The 24,920-nt window shown below is 42.2% G+C and overlaps 1 protein-coding gene across 1 annotated transcript in view; it reads right to left on the reverse strand.

Annotated features, from left to right (window-relative positions):
* The window catches only part of RASGEF1B (RasGEF domain family member 1B), a 49,448-nt gene that overhangs the window by 16,933 nt on the left and 7,595 nt on the right, over positions 1–24,920 (reverse strand). The window contains exons 2-4 of the mRNA XM_081332274.1: positions 14,682–14,864; positions 10,082–10,204; positions 8,521–8,658 (exon numbers count right to left, since the gene is read on the reverse strand). Of these exons, the coding sequence (XP_081188400.1) occupies positions 8,521–8,658; positions 10,082–10,204; positions 14,682–14,858 (438 nt within the window). The 5' untranslated portion in view covers positions 14,859–14,864. The remainder of the gene's footprint in view (positions 1–8,520; positions 8,659–10,081; positions 10,205–14,681; positions 14,865–24,920) is intronic.

Consider the following 24,920-nt stretch of genomic DNA (forward strand, 5'->3'; position numbering starts at 1 on the left):
TTTATGCACTGAGGCTTTCTCCTCCTCCTCCTCCTCGGAACTAGCAGAGGGAATGTAGAAAACTAAGCAAAAATGGTGAGCTAACTATACATTTGACTAACTAGGTCAGCATGCAATTGTTAAATCCTTTTTTTAACATGATGTGTCATCTTCTCATTTTCTCATGACAATGCTATAGGCCAGGGGTCCCCAACCCCGGGTCCGTGGACCAAATCCGGGCTGTGGCACGCCAGCAACTGGACCACGCAAACAAGTGAAGCACCATCCACGGGATGCAGGCAGCACATAAAAGCACGCCCTTTCGGGTCCATGAAAAATCTTTCTTCACAGAATCGGTCCCTGGTGCCCAAAAGGTTGGGGGCCACTGCTATTGGCATTACTTTATCCATATAAAGTGAATAAAGCACAATGATTTGATTGCATAAGTAACTGCAAGAGAAAATTCTCACCAGGAGGTACTGGTGTCAATGCTGCTAACATCGGGTGTTCTTGCTTTGACAACAGATGGAAATGCAGCCATTTTTCTCTATTGCTTTTAGAATTAGTTGCTGCTGGGAGGGGGAAGAGGGATGAGAGTCCAGCTAGTCATAACAATAATAACTCAGCTGTGGGAACCCAAGGACATTGGGCCCAGAGCTGATAGCGGTTTGGCAGGCTGGAGAGCTGGGGAGAAAGCCCACAATTCAAGCTAATTGGGGAATGTGATTTATGACTGTTGATTGGAGGAGGGAATTGCACTTTGTTACTTTGTATCCAGGGGAAGGTAATTTAGTTTCTGGTTTCGACTATGTCCTGCCGATGCTTTGCTTCCCGAATAAAAGATTCTTTAAGGTAAACAATGCCTCGAAGCTCTTTTGAAGAGTTTCACCTATCGGAACCATGACATACTGTTAACGATATCAATATGCGGAACTGTGCAATGAAGAATAATATTCCTCTGACAATTTGAGTCTGCATGGTCTAACTGTATTTAAAAAAAAAAGAATTTGCAAGTTTCTTGTACTCCACTGAGTTTTTCCACCTAAACCTACTAATAAATTCCATAAAGCTGATAAAGGGAGAAGAGAGACAGCAAGAGCAGCAGGTATAAAAACCGAGTTTTCGCCAAATATAAAAGTTGGGAATTGTGGGAATCACCATCCCAAATAGGGGACAACAAGAATGGATCTGGTCTATTTATTTTGCTTTTGGGATGCTACACACATTACTGAAAGCGAAAATGAGCAAATTTAGAAATTCCCCCTTAGACCTTTTTTGTACTAAGGGTGTGTGATGACCCCCCCCCCCCCGCGCCCCCAACATGTACCACTAAGCTCTTCCGAGCCAACGGGCACAACCAGATCACATATGAGCACCGTCACAAAATGATTACTGCAGCGGATGTGACTAATGATATGATACTTGTTCTAGGAAAAAACAGTCCTCAACAGACCACGTGAGCCCAAAATTTTCACTGTTAAAGCAAGACAGCTACAAGGTGAATTTTGCCCCATTTTATGACCTTTCTTGCCACAGTTGTTAAGTGAATCACTGCAATTAGTAACATGGTTGTTAAGTGAATTTGGCTTCCCCTTTGATTTTGTTTTGTCAGAAGGTCTCAAATGACCCCGGGACACTGCAACTGTCATAAATACATGCTGGTTGCCAAGAGGCCAATTTTGATCACGTGACTCTGGGGATGCTGCAAGGGTCATATGAAAAACGTAAGTCACTTTTTTTTCAGTGCCACTGTAATTTCGACCAATCACTAAACAAAAAGTTGTAAGTCAAGGAATGCCTGTATTATGCTCTGAAGCTCACTTCTTCCTATGCAGAACACAAGCTCATGCATGTAGAGGTTTTTAATGAATATAATTTTTTTTTTAAAAAAATGGAAGCCAAGAATTAGGCAGGTACAAAGGGAGCTAAAATGGAAATCCAGGATTAAATTTGCTTCTGGCTCACCTGCACAACTATGAAAAACATGATTTGTAAAAAGAAAAGAGAAGAAAAAGTGGGGGTAGAAACTGCAGCGACAGAAAAAACAACAACAACAAAACGCGTGCCAATTTAAGTTGTCCACCATAGACTCTTCCAGTAAAAACCACACCTTTAATTTTCTTTCTTTTTCTGGCTTAACCTCTTCCTTCAACAGACTTAGCTTGCGGCTATGTGACCAAATCGTTTGCGCAAGCCGAGTTTCCAACACAAAGCTGACTTGCCAGCATTTTTGAGGCTACGACGTAACTTTAACAAGAAACCACAAAAGCGACTTTTGATCTGTAGGATAACTTCTAATTTACATCCAGGCTGTGTGTGTGCGCGCACGCGCGAGGGAACGGGTGTATATGTCAAGTCCTTTTAGATTTTTATTCTTAAATCAAAACTCACATTTTTTTTTAAAAAAAAATGGAATTTAAACTTCTGATTAAATGTGAAAAGACAACAAAAGACCAGTAAAGGACCTTGTAAGGACCTTGATGGATTGAAGAACTGTAACGAGAGATGTCTTTCACGCTAGGCATACACGCAGGGTGCCTAAAGGCAAAGAACAAATGTACATCATATCTGAATTTCTAGGGGGGGAAAGGATACTATGGGTGAGGGCAATTTATTTACTTTTATTTCTTTCACTCCCCCTGCTTCTTCTTCCCCTGGTCGCATTCCATCTCTCATGCCCTAGAGGGACAGATCCAACTGAAAAGGACATTAGAGGCTGGCACTATAGCTATTTTTAATCATTATGGCAAAAACAATAAAAAATATATACCCGGATAGTCAGAACAACCGGCTTTGCTGTTGTTTTTTTTAAACTTCCCAAACTAAAAAATACATCCAAATACATTCTGTCGCAATTCTCTGTTAATGCCAAGTGTGTATGACAACTGGTTATTTTTTGGGGGGGGAGGGGGAATTTGAGCGTGGCTCTTTTCTTGAAGATGATCAAGATCAAGATCACGTGAAGTACTAATAAAGGTAAAAAGGCAAAGGTTCCCCCGCACATGCGTGCTAGTCGTTTCCAACTCTAGGGGCCGGTGCTCATCTCCGTTTCAAAGCCGAAGAGCCAGCGCTTGTCCGAGGACGTCTCCGTGGTCATGTGGCCGGCATAACTAGACGCCAAAGGTGCACGGAACGCTGTTACCTTCCCATCGTAGTGGTCCCTGTTTTTCTACTTGCATTTTTACGTGCTTTCGAACTGCTAGGTTGGCAGAAGCTGGGACGAGTAACAGGCGCTCGCTCTGTTATGCGGCACTCGGGATTCGACCTGCCAAACTGCCGACCTTCTGATCGACAAGCTCAGCGTCCTAACCCACTGAGCCACCGCGTCCCTAAGGAAGTACTAATACCACTTTACAATGCCTTGGTAAGGCCACACCTGGAATACTGCATCCAGTTTTGGTCACCACGATGTAAAAAAGATGTTGAGACTCTAGAAAGAGTACAGAGAAGAGCAACAAAAATGATGAGGGGACTGCAGGCTAAAACATATAAGGAACGGCTGCTGGAATTGGGTATGTGTAGTTTAATGAGAAGGACGAGGGGGGACATGATAGCAGCGTTCCAGTATCTCAGGGGCTGCCCCAAAGAAGAGAGAGTCAAGCTATTCTCCAAAGCACCTGAAAGCAGGACAAGAAGCAACGGATGGAAACTAGTCAAGGAGAGAAGCAACCTAGAACTAAGGAGAAACTTCCTGACAGTTAGAACAATTAACCAGTGGAACAACCTGCCTCCAGAAGCAGTGAATGCTCCAACACTGGAAGTTTTTAAGAAGAGACTGGACAGCCATTTGTCTGAAATGGTAGAGGGTTTCCTGCCTGAGCAGGGGGTTGGACTAGATGACCTCCAAGGTCCCTTCCAACATTATTTATTTATTATTTAACTTTATGTTTCATTCATACATTTGCTAGCACTGACGATGTTACCTAGTTGGGTAATGAAACGTCTGTAAGAAAACCACCAACCTCAGAGTGCACCAAGGAAGCCACAGTTCAATTCTGAGCTACAAATATTCTGTTGGTACGACTGGTTATGGTTGATACTCAAGAGTAATGAGGGAAGGCAAAACTAAATACATGGGCACCTGTGCCTTTCCATTTCATTCTGGTATGAAACATTCTGGTATGAAAGTTAAGACCGTAAGGAAGGCTGAACATCGGCAAATTGATGCTTTCAAATTGTGGTGTTGGAGTCAAGATCAAATCAGTCCATCCTAGGAAATCAACCCTGACTGTTCATTGGAAGGACAGATTCTGAAGCTGAATTTCAAATGCTTTGACCACCAAATATAGAAAAGGCCCTGATGTTGGGAAAGATGGAAGGAAAAAGAAGGGGACGGCAGAGGATGAGATGGTTAGATAGTGTCATCGATGCAATGAACATGAGTTGGGGAAAACCCTGGGAGACCGTGGAGGGCCTGGTGTGCTATGGTCCATGGAGTTGTGAAGGGTCAGACATGACTTAGCAACTGAACAACAACTACAACAACAATCAAAAAGAAGTTCAAGGTCCAACCCTGGTTTTGCTCTCTTCCTGGCCTACTAAACCAGGGACAACATGGAACAATACAATATGGAGAACTTAAACCCGCCTATGTTGTTTCACTTTAAGATCTTGCATTACACTGACTTCTTCTTTCGCCATTCCAAAGTGTGGTTCTTGATGTACCAAATTTTGTCTGTTCGAGTGGACAGAAATGTTACCTTCTCTTAAGGGATCAGAATCAAATCACACTGGCAATAGCTTTGTTATTTAGACCAGGGCTTTTCAACCTTTTCACCCATCGTACCACTTTTAGGATATGGCAACATCCGAGTACCACTAGTCGCCTAGCAAGGTGTCAAAAACGTGATGACCAAAAAAAAAAAAAAGGAAAAAAGTGATGAAGTACAGGTAGTCCTCAAGTTACAATAGTTCGCTTAGAGACTGTTCAAAGTTACAATGGCACAAAAAAAAATGCCCCCCCAAGCCACAGCCGAGCAAGACACCTGCATCCCCGCCCGGCAGCGCTCTTCCTCCTGTTCGAGGTTTTCATTGTTGTGGGCATTTCTGTTGAGGATTGGCAGCGGGGGTGGGGTGGAGGGTGTTTGGTTTTTATTCCCCCCCCTCTGCTGGGTGGTTGCAGCAAGTTTTGGTCACTTCACATGACACTGTGACCGTCATAAATATGAATCAATTGCCAGTTCCTGGATTTTAAAAATGGAAAGCATAAATCTATGAAGGTGGCCTTGATGGAAGTTATATTCATGGAAGCCCAACACTCCTTGTCCTGATCCGCAATGCAGTGCGATGCACACAAAAGGTCACAATTTACTTTTACAAAGAAACTGCTGGCCAACATCACAAATAATTTACGGCACTCTGAATTGTATTACAATATTGACTTTTCCATTTCTTTTTTCAAATCTCATTTTCAGTATGCAAAAACAGAAGCACTTATTTAAAATTGCATGTGGATTGTCCACGGACAAAACAACCCTCTCAAGGTGACTTGAAAGTTGAAATAAACAATAAAAATCCTTCTAACAGTTTCATAACTGTAACTGAAAGACAATTCCTAGGTTCAAAGCCAACCAAGTGCAAACCTCAAGATGGTGTTTTTCAATCTTGGCAACTTTTAAAATGTGTGAACTTCAACTCCCCCACTATGCTGGCTGGGGAATTCTGGGAATTGAAGTCCACACATCTTAAAAGTTGCAAAGGTTGAGAAACATTGCCTTAAGGTCCAACATTTATTACAACAACTGCCACTACACAGTTCTACAACATATTCACTGAGCATGCATCTGTCTACATCTGTCACTTATGGATGAAAAACTGATTTAATATGACAAATTCTCTTGTGTCCTCCTTAAATCCTTCGAGCAGCAAGCTTTTCTGAGTTTGCATTCCCCCTAACATGATAATGTGAGGCTGGAAAGACAGAAAAAAGACCTTCATATTTCCTTTGTACAATATTTGTCTGGTCAACTACACGTCTAACTTCTGATGTCATTGTTACAGCCCCATTTAATGCAATGGACCATCTTCCTCAACTCATGCATAAGACCTTAGAGATCTGAAATGAGACCTGTGTAAAGGTTGATGAACTTATGAGATGTTATATAGTGGAGTTTTAGGATATTGGGTGGAAAAAGCTGATATGATCAGTTGGCCAATCATCAGGAGGCTGTGAATTCTAGTCCCACCTTAGCCATGAAGGCCAGCTGGGTGACTTTGGACCAATCACCAGGAGACTGTGAGTTCTAGGCATGAAAGCAGATTAAGTGCCTTGGGACAGTCGCCCTCTCTCTCTCTCAACCCAACACACCTCACAGGGTTGTTGTTGTGGGCAAAACAGGAAGAAAAAAAGGTGTTATGTATGTTCACTACCTTGAGTTATTTATACAAAATAATATTAAAGCCCAATATATCTGGACGATACTACCACTGGGAAAAGCTTCCTTTAACTCATCCTTTCTTTGAACTATGGTGCTGGAGAAGACTCCTGTGAGTCCCTTGGACTGCAAGGCGATCAAACCGGTCAGTCCTAGAGGAGATCAACCCTGACTGCTCTTCAGAAGGCCAGATCCTGAAGCTAAAACTCAAATCCTTTGGCCACCTAATGAGAAGGAAGGACTCACTGGAGAAGAGCCTAATGCTGGGAAAGATCGAGGGCAATAGAAGAAGGGGATGACAGAGAATGAGGTGGCTGGATGGAGTCACTGAAGCAGTAGGCGTGAGCTTAAATGGACTCCAGAAGATGGTAGAGGACAGGAAGGCCTGGAGGAACGTTGTCCATAGGGTCGCGATGGGTCGGACACGACTTCGCAACTAACAACAACAAAAACTCATCCTTTAAAAAGTACTCATGTATTTTCCTAGCTCAGAGTAGCGTGTGGGCATTTTCCTTGTGATTATGAAATATTCCAGCTGCTCTTGCCTCCAGTATTTCTCAGGATAGTTCTGCATTCCTCAACAACAGTTATCTATTAATCTGTCTTGTTTGTATAACATCACAAGCAGACAATGACTCAATGTGGTTTCTAACAATTGAAACAACCTCAAGTATCAAATTCAGAGCAATAAAAGAGTTACACAATGACTGAACATGCTCAGAATAGCGGCAAAGAATGAAAAATAGAAAAATTATGAGTAACCACACAATTACCATCATCTTAGTTGCCAAAGGTCAGCCTTATAGAACAATGCCAAGGACAGTAATAAGTGAATTTCTAGACCTGGAGTGTCCAACCTTGGCAACTTCTAAGGCTTGTTGTGGACTTCAACTCCCAAAATTCCCCAAGCAGACATGGGGAATTGCCATGGTTGGACACCCCTGTTCTAGAGGAAGGCTAATCAACCAAGGTGGGGGCCTCCGTGGAAAAGAATGTCCCTTCATGGGGGCCATGAAGCATATCCAATGAGGATGAATTCACACATCCATGTGGGAATATCCTGAGATTCCATATTATCTCTATGCAATTTATCGATTCAAATCAGGGAACCCCACTGCCTTCTCTATGCAGAAAACTGTGCATAGACACATATTTCTCATGCTACTATGTTTTGGGGTAAGCAGCCTTATGCAAGAGTAAAGGAGTTAAAGAAACAAGTTGAGAAAAGGAAAGCTAGCTAAATCTAATTTACCATCCCCAGAATGGATGTGAGATGGAATGAGTTCTCTCTGATGTAACTGCTTATATTATATCCCCTCTGACAAAGCTCAGAGAGACTTTACCAAAATCAGAACACCAAACATTATCCAAAATTGTTTTGAATAAATGAGAGTGACAGATAGATCCAAAGGAAACATCCATGTTTCCTCCTTGGGGACTCATGCAAATTTGCAATGACCTGCAAATTTCTATGAACTATCACTAATTATAAAATGGCTGAACTGGATTTTGCATTCCCTGAATATACCAATCTACCTTTTATTGCAACTTATCAAGTCTGAAATGTAACCGCTTTCCTGCTCTTTCATGTGGTCATTTCCATTTGTACAGAGGTTGCAACTGAAGACCCTTGACATTCTACTTCTATACGTATTCTGCAAATACAGCCGAATTAATCATTTTTCATGCAGGTTGTCCTCAACTTACAACCATTCATTTAGTGACCATTCACAGTTACAACACTGAAAAAAGTGACTTATGACCGTTTTCATATTTACGACAATTGCAGTATCCCCCATTTTTGGTCACATGATCAAAAATTCAGAGGCGTGGCCTCTGACTCATATTTATAGGATCAGGTGATCTCCTTTGGCAACCTTCTGACAAACAAAGTCAGTGGGGAAGCCAGATTCACTTAACAACCGGGTTACTAACTTAACAACTGCAGTGAGTCACTTCACAACTGCAGCAAGTAAGGTCGTAAAATGGAGCAAACACACTTAACAGCTGTCTTGCTTAGCAACAGAAATTTTGTGCTCAATTGGGACTGTAAGTCGAGGACTACCTGTATATTCCATTCCACATATATAACCACTACATTCCATGTTACCCTATATTCCACATATATAAACATTCTGCATATTATTTTCTTTTATTGGCAACTCACCTCATCTGTACTGGTTATTCGGTGGGCCAATTCTTTTAGATTTCTCATCATGCGCTCATCCCGGAAATCGTACGGAAATGTCTCCGTCCACTCGGTCAAGAGTTGTAGGACTTTGGGGGCAATTTTCCTTAACCGGATCTGGAGAGAAAGGTGAAGTGAAAGAGAAAAGCGATTACAAAGCTGACTGGGGAAATCTCCTTGAAAGTTGGGCAGAATATAGTTTTTCTTTACCGCATTCCAAGATAGGTGACATGACAGTGTTAAGGAAGATGGGCAAATCGAAGAACTGAAAGAGGTTACTGATTCTGTCCTTCTATTTAGTAAAAAAAAATCCAAATTAACTTCCACCCCCAGCAAATGGTTTCCCAACCTCTGCATGAACATTTACCCTGAGGTAAATGTTACCCTGAGGTAAGATGGGCAGCCGATACATTTTACAAATAAATAAATACATTTCAAGGGAAAAAGACCTCAATCCATACCTGCTTTCCCTACTGAATTCTTACCATCAAGATTTTCGCCCCTGACATTACATTGGAATGAGCCTTACTTTTAAAATAAATAAACCTATTATTCTGTGTCCTGCATTTGGGAAATATATACAGTAGAAGCAAATCTTGGCCCTCTCCTATGTGACATTCTTTGGGTCTCCCCAAATATTCTTTGGGTATTTGAAGAGAATTATCCTATATCCAATGGGTCATCTTTTGCTGTGGTAAAATATTCCTAATTTCCCCAATCAGTCTTCCAGGAATCTAAATGTCTGTTTTCTCTTTCTCAAACCCTTTCCAGTTTTGTCTGTGTCTTTCTTAAAGTGGACCACACACACTACTGGAGGTGATAACTACTAGTAGTCCTCAACTTATAATTGATTGCATAGTGACTGTTAAAAGTTACAATGGCACTAAAACAAAAGTGACTTAAAACTGGTCCACGCATTTGTGACTGTCATAAAGTCAATGCAAAGTCAAGAGGGGAAGGCAGATTCATTTAACAACTGCCGGATTCATTTAACAGCTTAAAAGAATGATTCACTTAACAACCGTGTCACAAATAGGTTGTAAAATCAGATGTGACTCATTGAGCTGCCTTGTTTAGCAATGGAAGTCCAAATTGTGGTCATAAGTCAAGGACTACCTATATGCTCCACCAGATCCGAAAACAGCCAGCTTCAGTTTAATTAGGTTCAAAATCCCCATTCTAGAGACAGACCATTCCACTTTTCTTTGAAAGGGTCCATTTTTCACCCAGAATGCATTTGGCCATTTTCTCTCTAGAACGCTTGATTTTGCATCTCTCTACTACAAACTCACACAGGCATGATCCTCACTGGATCTCAGTGAGTACATATTGTAAGTCTGTTCTGAGAAATATTTTTTTAAAAAAGAACTAGATTCACAAGAGTGAACTTCCTGGGGGGAAAAAAGAGGGAAATCTTATAAATTTAACTAGCCAGCATCATAAACAGTTAGTTTCCAATGTATTTAGAATTCAGATTCTCTCCTTGCCTGTCTTTCTCCTGGCACAGGCCTCAAATCCAAAGACTTAGTGGGCCACTTACTTGATCAGCTGCAGAATCCACTCGCCTCTGCTGCTCGGTGCAAAGATGGCAGACTTTTGCCATTAATTCATAAGGGTGCACAAAAAGCCGAGAGCTCAGCAGAAAAGTAAAGATGTATGTTCTCTGTAAATGAGAGAAAGAGAAAAAAAAAGTTCACCGCCTATTTGTTCATATACCATGCTGCAAAGGTGTTAAAGTTCCATTGCAGCAAATGCTACTCTATGCAAAACCTGCTTAGAATATATCACATCCTGGTTGAATAAGGCAACATGGGGCAGTTACTCAGCTGTATGTGTCAATCCTTATAGAGAGAGTTGGGTGGACAGTTTTGGCACTGATTCTGGCTAAGCCAGGGGAGGACAACTATGGCCTCTTTATGACCCGTGGACTTCAACTCCCAGAATGCCTGAAGCCAACATGGCAGACAAATTCTACATTCAATAAATCTGTAAGGAGCTTCATTTTATTATGAAGGGGACGGCAAACCTGCTTGCAATTTTCCAACAGGGAATTTCTGTTGCTTTAAGGTCATCAACCAGTCAGTCACAAGATGGAAAATTCCACCAGGCTTCCAGAGTTTAACCAATCCCACATGAGTTATCCAGAAGGGTGTTATTCACTTTATTCTATGCTTCCATATGTGAGAGTGAATCAGCTTCGTGGGGCAACAGATATTGTGCAACTTATTTGAGTAATTAACATCAGTGGAGTCAAGCACATCATTTCCACCTTAAGGAAACCTAAGGCGGAATCAACCCATCATCCAGCACGTTCCTTAGGACCTGCTGTTGAGATCTAAGACAAATTAGAGATGAGTATCTATTTGTGATTGATACCAGGCTGTGAGTAAGTACTGCAGCTGGCTAGTACACAAAGCATGAGTCAGCAATAAGTATTCGCATCTGTTGGGTCTTCTGAAGTATGGCACCTGCAACCTCCAAAGATATAATTAAAGAAATGGCCCAAATCACAAGAGATTCTTAACTTTTACATACTTGCATAGTTTTGTATTATATCTGAATCCAGGGTCCATTATGGTCGTAAGTCAAGGATTACCTGTACCCTATGGTATATATTTCCTTATAGAAGTTTGGAGAAGATATACAGCAGGGAACCTGGCATCTTATCCTTATTCTAGCATAGCATAGAGGGGGGAAAAATTGTCCTCTTTCAAGCCCTTTTTGGTGTGCCAAATGATTTGTGGGGAGAGGAACAGGCTTGTGCTAAACTGCGAAAGAGGCCCAAGTTGCATATAGACAACTCATATATCATTGATGTCATTAAGATTAATGCACAGTGTAGACCAGGGGTAGGCAACCTTGGCTCTTTTAGGACTCGTGGACTTCAACTCCCAGAATTCCTGAGCAAGCCATGCTGAGGGGAAAGGGAGAGGTTTCCAAGCTGAGCCATGCTGGCTCAGGAATTCTGGGAATTGAAGTCCAGGAGTCATAAAAGAGCCAAGGTTGCCTACCCCTGACCTAGGCCTAGGCCGCTTTATGACTGGTGGACTTCATCTCCCAGAATTCCTGAGCCAGCCATGCTGAGGGGAAAGGGAGAGGTTTCCAAGCTGAGCCATGCTGGCTCAGGAATTCTGGGAGTTGAAGTCCAGGAGTCATAAAAGAGCCAAGGTTGCCTACCCCTGATGTAGACTAATGAAAACTTGGAAAGCTACTCCTTTTGAAGAATTCAAGCTACTGAGGATGTTACCTAGTTGGGGTAATGAAACATCTGCAAGAAAACAAGCAAGCTCAGAGAGCACCAAGCTACAGATTTTTTTAACTTAGAAACAGTTTGCAAAGAATTTCCTAGCATCACCCAAATTTTTAGGACAAGGAAATGGCTGTGTTGTGGGGAAGAGGGTAATTACCACACTGTCACCTGTTTTACTTTTTAGTAATTTTGTGTGTCTGTGTAAGAAAGACATGACAGATGGGAGTGCATTGATTCCACCCAAAGCAGACCAAACAGGCAGAAGAATTTGCTCTGGAAGATTTCAGTTTTTGAAGCATATGAAATAAAGATTTCTCAGAAGACACAACAAAAATTGTTTCTCAAAACACGAAGCAATTCTGATAACAGGAGATGGTTTTGACATGAACTGGATGAAAGGAAAGTACTCAAATGGAATAATACCAAGCCTGCATTGAAATTAGAAAAATAGATAGAAATTTTGTTGTACTTTGAAGCCATCACACAAAATGAGAAGATGTATCCTGTCTCCAATTCTTCAGAAACTTAAAACTAGCCTGGTGAGGGAGACTTTGCGTTGGAAAAATGTGACACAAATTATAAAGCTGCATTTATATTGATCTGTCCAGAGTATCTCAATAAATAAGCATAGCATTAGAAGCATTTAAAGATGTATATATAATTATTGCCCAACTTATGACCCTCCATGTGAGAGTCTTTTAAAAAACCAACTTGTCTTCTTACCTGCTGGTTTTTGAAATAATCATTCCTAACACTAATAGTACAGCAAAAATATTCTATCAACATGATAGACATCAAAAAGCAACTGCACGAAGGGTATAGGATCTTCCCATAATATAGGTCAGGGGTAGGCAACCTTGGCTCTTTTATGACTTGTGGACTTCAGCTCCCAGAATTCCTAAGCCAGCCATGCTGAGGACAAATGGAGAGGTTTCCGTGCTGAGCCATGCTGTCCCTGGAATTCTGGGAGTTGAAGTCTACAAGTCATAAAAGAGCCAAGGTTGCCTACCCTGGTATAGATAGTCCTTGACTTACAACAGTTTGTTTAGTGATTGTTTAAAGTTCAATGGCACTGAAAAAGTGCACACATAATCATGGTCACATGATCAAAATTTAGACACTTGGCATCTGACTCATATTTATGAAATGTTTCAGTGTCCGGGGATCATGTGATCACCTTTTGAGACTTTCTGATAAACAAAATCAATGGGGAAGCCAGATTCACTTAACAACGGTGTTAGTAACTTAACAACTGCAGTGATTCACTTAACAATTGTGGGAAGAAAGGCTGTAAAATGAGGCAACATTCACTTAACAACCGTCTCACTTAGCAACATACATTTTGGACTCAATTGTGGTCATAAGTCAAGGATTACCTGTATCGCATGGGACAATCATAGCACAATTTCCATGCAATGGTGTCATTAGATAATAGGATCACCTCAGCTACGTAACTTTACGTAGCTGACTTTGGTTGAATGTAAAAGCTAAGCGGGGCCACCTCTGCTTATTATGTAGGTGGGGGACCTCGTAATCATGGCTGCATATTAAGACTGGGAAGTAAAAAAAAGAAAGCAGCCATTTGTGTATTTTGCCAAGAAAAATGCATGTGTACCTGTACATCGCTAGGGACTCCAGCTAAGCTTGACAGCAACTTTAGTACAGAAGTGAGGTGGAAGGAGAATCAACCAGGAGAATGAGACATTGATTCTGCATCCCAGTTTGGATCAGGAAAAATTATTTTCTTGATCAGGACAAGAAGCGCAGCCTGCTTGTCCTTGTCATTTGCCCAGCCCCTAAGATAGTTTCCTCCTTGAGGGGCACAAAGGGAAAATACTTCTTTGCAAAGACACACAGCTGCTTCTGAGCTGTCCAAGGAAAAAATCAAAGAGACCATCGGCAGCTGGCTTCATCTTCAATGCCAAACATCGATGTCTGTAGTGCACATAGCAGCCCTGACAGAAATAGCCGTCGGCCAAGTGACGTGGAGAAAAAAGAGAGATGCAATCCAGACACGACAAAGCTTTTGTGATCTTTTCTCGAGAGCCAGGGATAGGTTTTTGCCTGGCTGGAAAACTCAAGGTGTAAGCAAAAAGGAGTGGGGAGGGGAAGAGATGAAGTTACAACGTCATGGTAGTCTGGCTCATTTTTAGAGATGCTCCAAGTAGCTATGTCAAGAAATACAGCCTGAGGTGGGGGGGAAAATGAAACTTTCGATTTTGAGTTTTGCCGAATAGATAGGTTTGTTGTTATAGAAGTGGCTAGTATGTATTGTCATATACAAGTAAGAGGTTGAGGTTTATGTTACTACCTTATTCTACTGCACTAAAGACGTTGGAAGTCAATGCTTTTTCTTTTACTTTTCCACCTTACCCTACAGGTCTATGGAGATTCTCAGTCATCTGGGTCCCGGTTGCCCCAAAGGTGCATTTTCAAAAGGCAACTGGATTTTCTTTGTCGTTCCTTGAAGACATTTTTCCCTTCTCGTCCAAGAAGCTTCTTTAGTTCTGGACAAAACGTCTGACAGTTCTGAAGAAGTTTCTTGGATGAGAAGCGAAACGTCTTCAAGGAAAAACAAAGTCCAGTTGCCTTTTGAAAAAGCATCTTCCGGACACCTCACCCTAAGCTTTTCTCTCTTCCCCCTTTTCCTCCCTGGTTCCCCCCCCCTTATTTTAATTTTTCTTTGTACTTCTGCATTTTATAATTTGATAAAACTGATAAAATACATTATGGAAATTAAAAAAAAGAAAAGAAAAGACAGCCTAAAAGTGGAGCTGGCAAGTGCTCTCTAATCGTTCTCCATAACGTACGTCTTATGGCTCCTTGCCATGCCTTCCGCTTTTGACACAGCAGGGTGAGCGGATTTAATTTGCAAATGGAGAAGACTTACATCTGGGTAGTAATCCAGAGTGGGCACCAAGTGCTGGATGAGGGCTTCCAAAGATCCTGAGAGCAAATTGTTGTCATGGTAATACAGCCCTTCACAGCTGTCCTCTTTGGACTGGAACAGGTATCGGCTGTAGCCGCTGCTGTCAAACATTGCTGCAAAGGGAGGCGTCTGGGGCATAGTTTCCTGAAGAAAAACAGCCACAAAAAAACATTAGTGTCAGTCGGATGGCTTAAGGTCAGTGGTGGGATTCAGCCGGTATGCACCACTTCGGCAGAACTGGTAGCTAATTTTTTGTGGCCCAGGCCCAGAATGGCCTTCCGGAAGCAGCATCCACACAGAGAACTGGTTGTCCACCTATTTGAATCCCAACACTGCTTGTTGCCTTCTTTTAGCCCTTCTTCCCCTTTTACAGCTGAAAGCCATGAGTAGTCCCAAACTAATAAGGTCAAAAAACTATACAGGTAGTCCTTGACTTACAATCATTCGTTTATTGACCAAAGTTACAATACCACTGAAAAAAGTGACTTATGATCAGTTTTCGTATTTATGACTGTTGAAGCATCCCCATGGTCACCTATGGCAATTGCACCGTTCCGGAGACAAATTCCCTGTGTGCCTAAATCACACATGGCCAAATAAAGTATTCTAAATTCTAAAATTCTAATATGATCACCATTTGTAAACCTTCTCAGCTAACTTCTGACAAGCAAAGTCAATGGGAGAAGCCAGACTCGTTTAATGATTGCATGACTAACTTAATAACTGCAGTGATTTGCTTAACTGTGGTAAAAAGGTCATTAAATGAGGCAAAACTCTCTTAACAACGGTCGTGCTTTGCAACAGAAATTTTGGGCTGAGTTGCAGTACAGGACGACCTGTATTATGAGTTCAGATCTAGATCTGTCCAGTTGCAGTTGTAATTGTGGTTGTGTTGTCATTCAGCTTGATTATGTGCCATCAAGTTGTCAAACACAATAAAAATCAATTGGTTTTTAAAGATCTAACAAAACATCAAGCGAATTTCTTTGAGATCATGATCTGTATATTAAATTTTTATATCATTAGGTTTGTCCAGGAATGATCATTTTGACTGACTAGTGTTACATTGAATTAATTATTTTTGTCTCAAAGGAATCTTGAATAGAGCCATTGCTCCTTGCTTAAATCACATTGCATAAGTTATGATGCCTGAGTTATACCTAAGATTTTAGGTCAGAGGTCAAGCTTTTTGAGGGATTATGTTACATTCTGAAAAAAAGTCAACTATGTGGCTTTGCAAAATTCAAATCACAATTCAAAAGGACTGTGCAAAACACTCCATGTTTGAAATGCCCTCTTCAAAACACCTTCCAAGAGGTCAAAACTAATTGTTTTGCCTTCCAAATAGCTGTTTTGCACTTAAAAGAGGGCATTTCAAAATCAAAATAGCTTGTACATCATTGCAGTACATTAAATTCTATTGCAAATCAAATCAAATCACAGCCACATTGATTTGACTTGCTCTAGAGCAGTGTTTCTCAACCTCAGCCACTTTAAGATGGGTGGACCTCAACTCCCAGAATTCCCCAGCCTGCCCACGCTTCAGAGAGAAGTTGTGCAAAACAGTATTTACATAGTGTCATGTTGCAGGTATCCCACTGCGAGAACATGTACGATGCCAATGTTTGAAAAATCAAGTTGATTTTTCAGGGGTCTTCAAACAGGGGTCTTCAAACTCAGCCCTTTTATGACTTGTGGACTTCAACTCCCAGAATTCCTCAGCCAGTGTGAAGTCCACAAGTCATAAAAGGGCTGAGTTTGAAGATCCCTGTTCTAGAAGCACCAACTCATGTATCTAAAGCTACAAGCTTCACTTAGCAAAGGGAATATTCTGAAGATGTGCAATATTAACAAGAACTCAGTTGTGGCTAATCCTTTGTTGTAAGCAGTAAATAAAATATGAGGGTTTAGCACATTTTTGTTCAAGAGGCAGCATAATAGAGCTCTTGTACTGCATTAGGATCTTAGAACAAACAAATATTCTCTATCCATAAATTTTTGAAATTTCCTCCCATCTCTCACCAAAATAAAAATGACATTATTGTTCCTAACAAAATACTGCAGTTCAAAACAACCAATGACATGACATGGCCTGGGTAGAACTTGATTAATAAATGTAGATTCTCTTAAGTCAACTCCTAGGGCAGGGGTGCCAAACTTGCAACGTCATGTGATGTATCGCGACTTTTTTGCCATTGCCGGCAATGGGGTGGGAGCGGTTTTGCTATGATGCTTTTGCTATAATGGATCCGGCCTGCGGGCCTCTGACATCCCTGTCCCAGGGAGAACATGGTCATGACTACTGTACAGAGTGTTTTTGCAACCATACAGGTGGTCCTCAACTTCCGATCACATTGGAGTTTGAATTTTGATGTTAAGTCGCTACAGTCGTAGATTAATGCCCAACGTGACCAGACCAGCACCGTCAGATGCTGAAGACAGGACCACGTGTGAAGTTTAATGCTCAGGCCTATGCACAGGAATTTACACAACTAAGGATTAGCACTATTTCGGTACTCGATTAGAGTCAACGGAATTCAAGAGGGGTTGGATTTTGTCCATTTGTGGCTATGTAGAGATTCCAGGCTGAGTCCTCTTTTGACTCTGCCCCCATCTCTGCCACTCCTTCTCCTACAGGCACGTACAACTGGCAAAATCAGGGTCACAAATAATTTTAAAGGAAAAGAGGGCATGATAACAACTGGTTAAATAAAGCCTAAAATTCATTGCCATTCCCAAAAGTTCTGCCTTTCCGATTCCCTTTAAGACGTTCCTTCTACACGTGGGCTGCATCGTTGTCCATCTGGGTATTTTTCCCTAGACCGGTTGCAAGTCCTATTTAATCCAGATTTCCCCAATCTGATAAACCCCTCTCCCCCGGGTGAGTTAGATTTCAACTCCCATTTCCCCTGCTAGCTTACCACCAATCACTGATTTTCTCCCCAAATCTACATGCAAGCTTGCACACTCTCAAAGGCTGCACAACTCATGACCTTCCACTCATCTTAGCATGGCCCTGTCACAAACCATGCAGCAGAAAGAATGAATCAGCAATCCATGAGGATCTTTTAAAAAACATTTCACTTGCAAGTTCCTCACTCGCCTTAAGGCTAATTGGTTAAAATGCCATGTATACAGTGGTGGGATTCAGCCGGTTCACACCACTTTGGCAGGACCGGTAGCTAATTTTTTTTGTTGCCCAGGCCCAGAACGGACTTCTGGAAGCGGCATCCACACAGAGAACCGGTTGTTCGCCTATCTGAATCCCACCACTGCATATATAGGCATTTAATCGAAGCTCAAACCATTGGAAATAGACTCCAGTTGCCGAGTAGCCGAATTCTGATCACTCTGCCAATGCTGCAATGGTCGTTAAGTATGAGGACAGGTTAACAAATCCCATTTTTCAGGGCTTTTGTCATTCGAACAGTGGCTAAACCAATGGGTATAAGTCAAGGACTACCTGTCCCGGACCCTTTCCAAGCTTTTTCAGCTTTACGCGCCTGGGTTGTAACTAACCTCTTTCTAAGCACATTTAGGGATCCACATGTACCCCTTATATTCCCTAGCATAGCTGCCCCTCCCCAATTCACCAGAGACAATCTCCAAATGGCAAGCCTCATTTGTGCAGGCCAGCTGCTGGCAAACTGCACACCCCTGTGCCCAGAAAGAGCCCAAATGCCCCCACCCCCCTCCCAGCCATGATGCCATCCTTTTTCTTTTGGTAAAAAGAGAAGGAAAGCTTCTCCGAGCATAAATGAAAGCAAGGAAAGGCAGGCCGGGAAAACACCTGATTTTGAAAAGCCAGAGCTAATGGGGCTGCCTACAGAGAAATCTACTTTTTCTTTTTTTTCTTTTTGCCTCCATCTGTCCACTCTGTGCCGTACAAAGCGTTTGCAGTAGGAGTAGAGAAGCTATTAAGTTATTAGCCAGATTCCTAGGGACATTCTAACCCCCTAACCCCCCCCCCCAAAAAAAGGAAAACACACCAGTGCACAAAGAATTCAAAAAGGAATTCAAAAGGCTGGCTTGCTTCTGGCAGCAGGTCAGAACAACGAAAGCTTTCAAAAGCCACCCCCCCCCAAGTAAAGGATTCAGCCAGTAAACAATAAGAGAAAGCAAAAACTTGCTGCTTAGGGGATAGAGGGCACACTGAGAGAAGCCTTCCCACCCGGGGGACCCCCCCTCCTTTCTGCTAATCCCTCTTTTCAAAATGCCAAAGGAGATTTGCATCAAAATGAGGGAGGGCAGCCCGCAAAGATCTCGAAAAGTCACGTTCATCCCTGGGAGCAGCTGTTCAACTGGGGATTGGATTCTTCCCAGCACAAATAGGTCAGGAGGGGCCCCTGAAGGAAAGGCTTCCACGTGCCTTAACAAGAAGGAGAACCGCGGGTGTGTGTGTGTGTGTGGGTGTGTGTAATGCTGCAAAACTAGGAGCCTTAAGAAAAGAAGCTGGAAAGAGCCAGGCTGAGAATGCTTTGGAAGGAAAAGATGCTTAAAGAAAAGTAAAAAAAAAGAGAGGGAGAGAGAAAGGAGGAGAAGGTCATGTAGAAATTAAGAGAGAATATATTTGCAGCTCAAGGGTTGAACCGTAGGGTCCTTGGTGCTCTCTGCAAGGTTGTTTGCTTGGAGACATTTCATTACCCAACCAGGTAACATCATCAGTGCAACGGAGTGTGGGGTTTGCTCCCTGTTTATAAACAGTAGCTCGCCTTTTGTCTGTGTTGGTGTGGAAGTGTGGTTTTCTCTTTGATTAGGGTATTTTTTTTTTTGGCTTGATCGTTTGTCTGGTATTAATCCCTGCTTATCTAAGTGTAGGCTGCTGGAGAGGATATGTTCTGGCCTTTTGGTTTCCTTCTTGGCTTTTTTTTTTTAAAGTCTCTGATGATGTTACCTAGTTGTGTAATGAAACGTTTGCAAGAAAACAACCAAGCTTCGAGAGCAACCAAGGATCCCACAATTTAGAAATTTATCAGTTTATAGACATGGATGGAGTCTCTTTCATGAAAGATTTTGCCCGTGCTTTCTCACTATAAATCTTACACGGATAGTCCTTCTTCTTTATGGCACTTTTCGACTGGCCAAGAATGTGAGCTGCCTATCAGATGTACAGGAGATTAAAAGGGAAAACAAACCGCAATAAAAAAGCCCTAGACCAGGGGTCAGCAACCTGACACAGTGAAAGAGCCACTCGGAACCGGTTCCCTCACAAAAGGAAAAACTGGGAGCCGCAAAAAATGTGTGCACATGCGCGTACATGCCCGCATGCGCAGAACAGGGTTTGAAGAGTGGAGCCAAGGCGAGATATGCACCTACCCTGCATATTTGAATTGATTGGTTGAACTTTTTTAGTCCCACTTTTTTTTTTGGACTGCACATGGCAGAGGACTGGGAGCCGCATGTGGCTCCGGAGCCGCGGGTTGCAGACCTGTGCCCTAGACAAACCCAGCCAAGAGTGAAAATAATACCATGTATAAAGTCAAAGGAAAACCCTCCGCAAGTCAATCATGTAGAGATCTAAACATGCTAAAAGCCATCTTTGAAATGGCTACGTGTGCTCCCTAGGAACTACCCACCCATGTTAACCCCATGGCAACGCATACAAACCTGCCCCCGCCCCTTATGTGACTTGTCCTTGCTTACCAGAACCCACACATCTTGCAAACAATGGTTAAGTGAAGCCATTAAAAGATGGTGGCCCATACAGGATGTATGAACCAACTCATGGGTGACTTCATGTTATCATCCAAGCCAAATAGTCTACACTGTAGCTGGTAAGCATCTCATCCCAAACCAGCTGTTAATAGAATGTCTGAGGGTTTCCTCCATGGTTATGGTGCATCTCATTTATTCACCACGAATGATTACTGTAGTAAGTTTGCATGTGATTCAACTCGGCTGAGTGATAGCTCCTTTGCTTGTGTGTGTGGGAAGAAGGGTAAGCAGAGGAGGAAATGCACCATGCTTCATTTGGCTCAAGAATTCTGGAAGTTGACGTCCACAGGTCGTAAAGTTGTCATAGTCGCCAACCCCCCCCCCCTTAGAGGCACTTGCACACAGTACTATTATCCTCCAAAGGCCCTGAAAAAAATTGGCCAGCTATTTATTTTGTTACAAAGGAAAGCTCAGGTGATTTATGGACTGAATTAATTGGAAAGGCATACACAAAGGATCTGAGAATAGCCAAAGCCAAATCAAGCATGCCTTAACTCCATGTGGTGCGTAGCAGCATCTGAGGCCGGTGTCTTACCAAGTCATTATTTATGACCAAAGCAGCTGGCAAGGAAGCCCTTTGAAACAATAGCCCATCTTGAAGTGAAGGCACAAGCTTCACATCTGCATTTTCTGCCTATTATCTCTATTCGGACCCCTGAGGTTGACTTTATTTGGCTCCTTTATTTGAACCCAAAGCGGAAAGATTTCTAAGCGGTTGGGGACTCCAGTGACCCTAAACGGCAGTTTATTTTAACTCGTCTCCATAGAACAGGGATCCCCAACCCCATGTCCGTGGACCAGTCCCAGGCCGCGGCATGCCAGCAACCGGTCCGCACAAACAAGCAAAGCCCCATTCACAAGATGCAGGCAGCACACAAAACCACTCACCCTCCGGTCCACGGAAAAACCTCTCTCCACAGAACCGGGTCCCTGGTGCCCAAAAAGTTGGGGACCTCTGTCATAGAAGATAATATTTGTAGCTCAGGGTTGCACTGATGACGTTGCCTAGTTTGGTGATGAAACGTCTGCAAGAAAACCACCAAGTTCTAAGAGCACAAAGGACCCCACAGTTTAACTAGTCTGTTGACTAAAGTTGTCTGCGTTTATACAAGATGATAAACCAAACAAATCAAGCTATATTTTCCCATGTGTGAATCCAGCCTGTGCATTTAAGCAGAAGTTAAGCCTCCCCCTCAAAATTAACGAGGACACTTGCAAAGAACTGGATACAGATTATAGGGCATATCAGCTGAATAATAAGATAGCCTTTATTCTCACTTTTTCTGTGAACACACTGGCACACATTAAATGCTCTGTAGGGAATGAACTCACACAAGAAGCCACACATTCTGTTTTTATAGGATTCCGTTTCTCCACTGTTTGCAGCTGCTGCTAATCAAAGCTAAACTCAAGTTTGCTCTTTAAAGGTCTGCATCAGAGGTCTGATTCACACGAAATCCCACACTATAGCCAGAGGATGAGCAATTCATGCTAATTCAAATCAAAACAAAACAAAAAACAGTCATTCTTAGCTTGGCTTTAGGTGTGAAGAATGTCACTGCTCCCATCACTAATTAAATGATCACTCGTTAAGAATGGGAGTGGCAGATTTTTAAGAGCCTACTTCTTAAAAATATTTTTAAATGTGTATCTTTTTTTAAGTCGGAGAGCTTCTCTATAGATTTCTTCCTGGACAATGTACAAGCTGCTGACTGTCTTTTTCTCATCCCCATTAATTCCGCCTTTAAAAAAAAATAGAATCAAGGAAATATTTTTAAGATGTATTGTAGTGAAACCTTTGAAACAATCCAGCTGAAATTTTGCAGGATTAGTGGCCTCTAAGGAGTTTGCCATCCCTATAATTTTTACCCCATTCTGCAAAAAAATAAAAATAAAAATAAAAAATGAAATCCTTGAAAGTATTTTGACATATTCCCTTTAGAGCTCATTGCTGAATCTTCCATTAAACTGGATCAATTTGACTCTAATCCTATCACCTTCTAATAGCTGAATTGAAACAAATCCCACATGACTTGCACAATGCTAGTCATTCCTCTCGTCTTCTATCAGGACCAGGCACGTGGTTCTTATGCAGGTGGGGAGAGACCCCATGTCAGAGAAAAGCACAAGAGAAATAAGTCCTAAAGGAAAGGCATTGGAGCAGGACGTTTTTCACACCTGCAACAGTTGCATCCCCATGGTCATGTGATCAAAATTCAGAGGCTTGGCAACTGACTCTTATTTATGACGGTTGCAGTGTCCCGGGGTCGATGTGATTCCCCTTTTGCAACTTTCTGACAAGCAAAGTCAATAGGGAAGCCAGATTCACTTAACAACCGTGTTACTAACTTAACGAATGCAGCGATTCACTTAACCGCTGTGGCGGGAAAGGTTGTAAAATGAGGCAAAATTCACTTAACAACTGTCTCCCTTAGCAACAGAAATTTTGGACTCAATTGTGGTCATAAGTCAAGGATTACCGGTATTCTCTTATTCTAGAGTTCCATGTTCAGCGAAGTCTCTTGTGATCTCAGTGCTAATTTCCTCCAGTGGAACCTGACCAAAAGGAAGGAACAGAGTGAAGGAAAAAAGAATTAACCACACCAGAGGCTCTTCGGCAGCTGGATTATTTCAGCTATCTGCCAGCAATTCTCACGTTGCACAGAAGGTGGAACTCTAGGCGCTAAACTCTCGGCTCAAAGCTTCAGCCTTGCAAGCAATCATACTTGTAAAGTCAACAGATTTAAGGAGAGTGTTGCACGGGCATCCAAGAAACACAGTGACTGCTGCTCTCTTTTTAAGAGAAAGATGCTCATGCTGTTGGTGGAGAAATGGGGGAAAAATTCAAGATGAGTAAGAATTCTTAACTTTTAACCTCCTTATTCAGACCCATTTCCAACATGCACACCCACACGTTTCAAGGGGACACTGGAAAACAAAATTCCTTAGACCACACACACAGACCTGAGTCACTCTCACAAAAAGATCTTGCCTCTGACTATTTTTATACGGAGCGGCAACCCCAGCCCTCTGCCCATTTTGGCATTTAAACTCACAAGTTAAAAAAAGTCTCCACGACTGCAATCAGCTTTCTAACACGGAGCAGCGTCAGTGCAGACATTTTAATTATTTCATTATCTGCAAGGAACAGATCCTTCCTTCCGACTATAAATCTCTAAATAAACTGGCAGCTTCCTTCTAGAGAAACAAATCCAATCCAGATCAGCTCGGGTAGCATTCTATTACAAAAGCTCTGAGACCCACTGATGCTTTTGTCTTATCTAACCACCAAAAGGCGCAGACTGCAAGGCAGGAGAAAATGAGGGAAAAGCAGGGCTGTCAACGCTCAATGAAAAATTGCCTGTTCCAAGTCTTTCTCTCCCCCACCCCTCTGCCCCACAATGTCACAATCGAACATACCAAGTTGCCACTCAATCTGCGCCTGAGATATACAACCTGATCTAAATCCATCAAACTATTATCAGCTGGACTGTTTGCTCTCTTTTGAAACCATCTGCCACTTCTCATTTCTCCATTTTTCACCCACTGAAAACATGGAGATATATATATATTTTTTTGAACAATTTTCCATGTCCTGGGATGGGAGTGCCATCTCTTTTTGACAGCCTGACAAAGATGGTTGTTAAGTAACCGCTGGGAAAAACAACAAACATTTTATCTGTTCTGCAGTAATTGACAGTGTCAGGTGCAACACATTATTATAGGTAAACAATCTGAAATCAACAGCACAGAAGAACAAGCGAAAGAAGTAACTGTCAGGTTCCTAGCAGCTCCCTGATGTGAGAATTCCTATTCTTTACAGACTGTGTTTCAGTGGAGGGATTCAGCCGGTTCGCACCACTTCGGCAGAACCGGTAGCTAATTTTTTGTGGCCCAGGCCCAGAATGGCCTTCCGGAAGCGGCATCCACACAGAGAACCGGTGGTTCACATATTTGAATCCCACCACTGCCGTGTTGGTTTGGTTTTTTTTAATATAAAAAATGGGTCTGCAAGCATTTCCTCATCACAGATGTACATTCACTACAGGGTTTCTCAATCTTCTCGACATGCTGGCTGGGGAATTCTGGGCGATGAAGTCCCCACATCTTAAAGAGTGACAAATGCTGCATCACAATATATCTGAATGGTGGCAGCGGCAGCTGCAATCTGGAAAACACTGGTAAAGGGAGTAGGAACGGGGTTGCTCGCAATGCAGGTGTTGTAGGTATCTCACCAGCAGACATGAATCAAAGCCTGACACTTTTAGGGCCTGCATCACAATGCACTGCGGTATAAGGTGGAATCCTGCTTTGTGCAGATTCTGTGGTGCACATTAAGTGAGATAGCATTCAGGTGCCACTTCAGTCATCCCACATTTATTCGTTCAGTGATTTCTGAAGAATAAGAGTGTTTACGACCAGCAGTGCTCACCTTGCATTACCTATAAAGTAATAAAGTTAGGATAAAAATCTAATACATAAAAA

Source organism: Vipera berus, assembly GCF_964194415.1.
Source record: "Vipera berus genome assembly, chromosome: 7".
NCBI lineage: Eukaryota > Metazoa > Chordata > Lepidosauria > Squamata > Viperidae > Vipera > Vipera berus.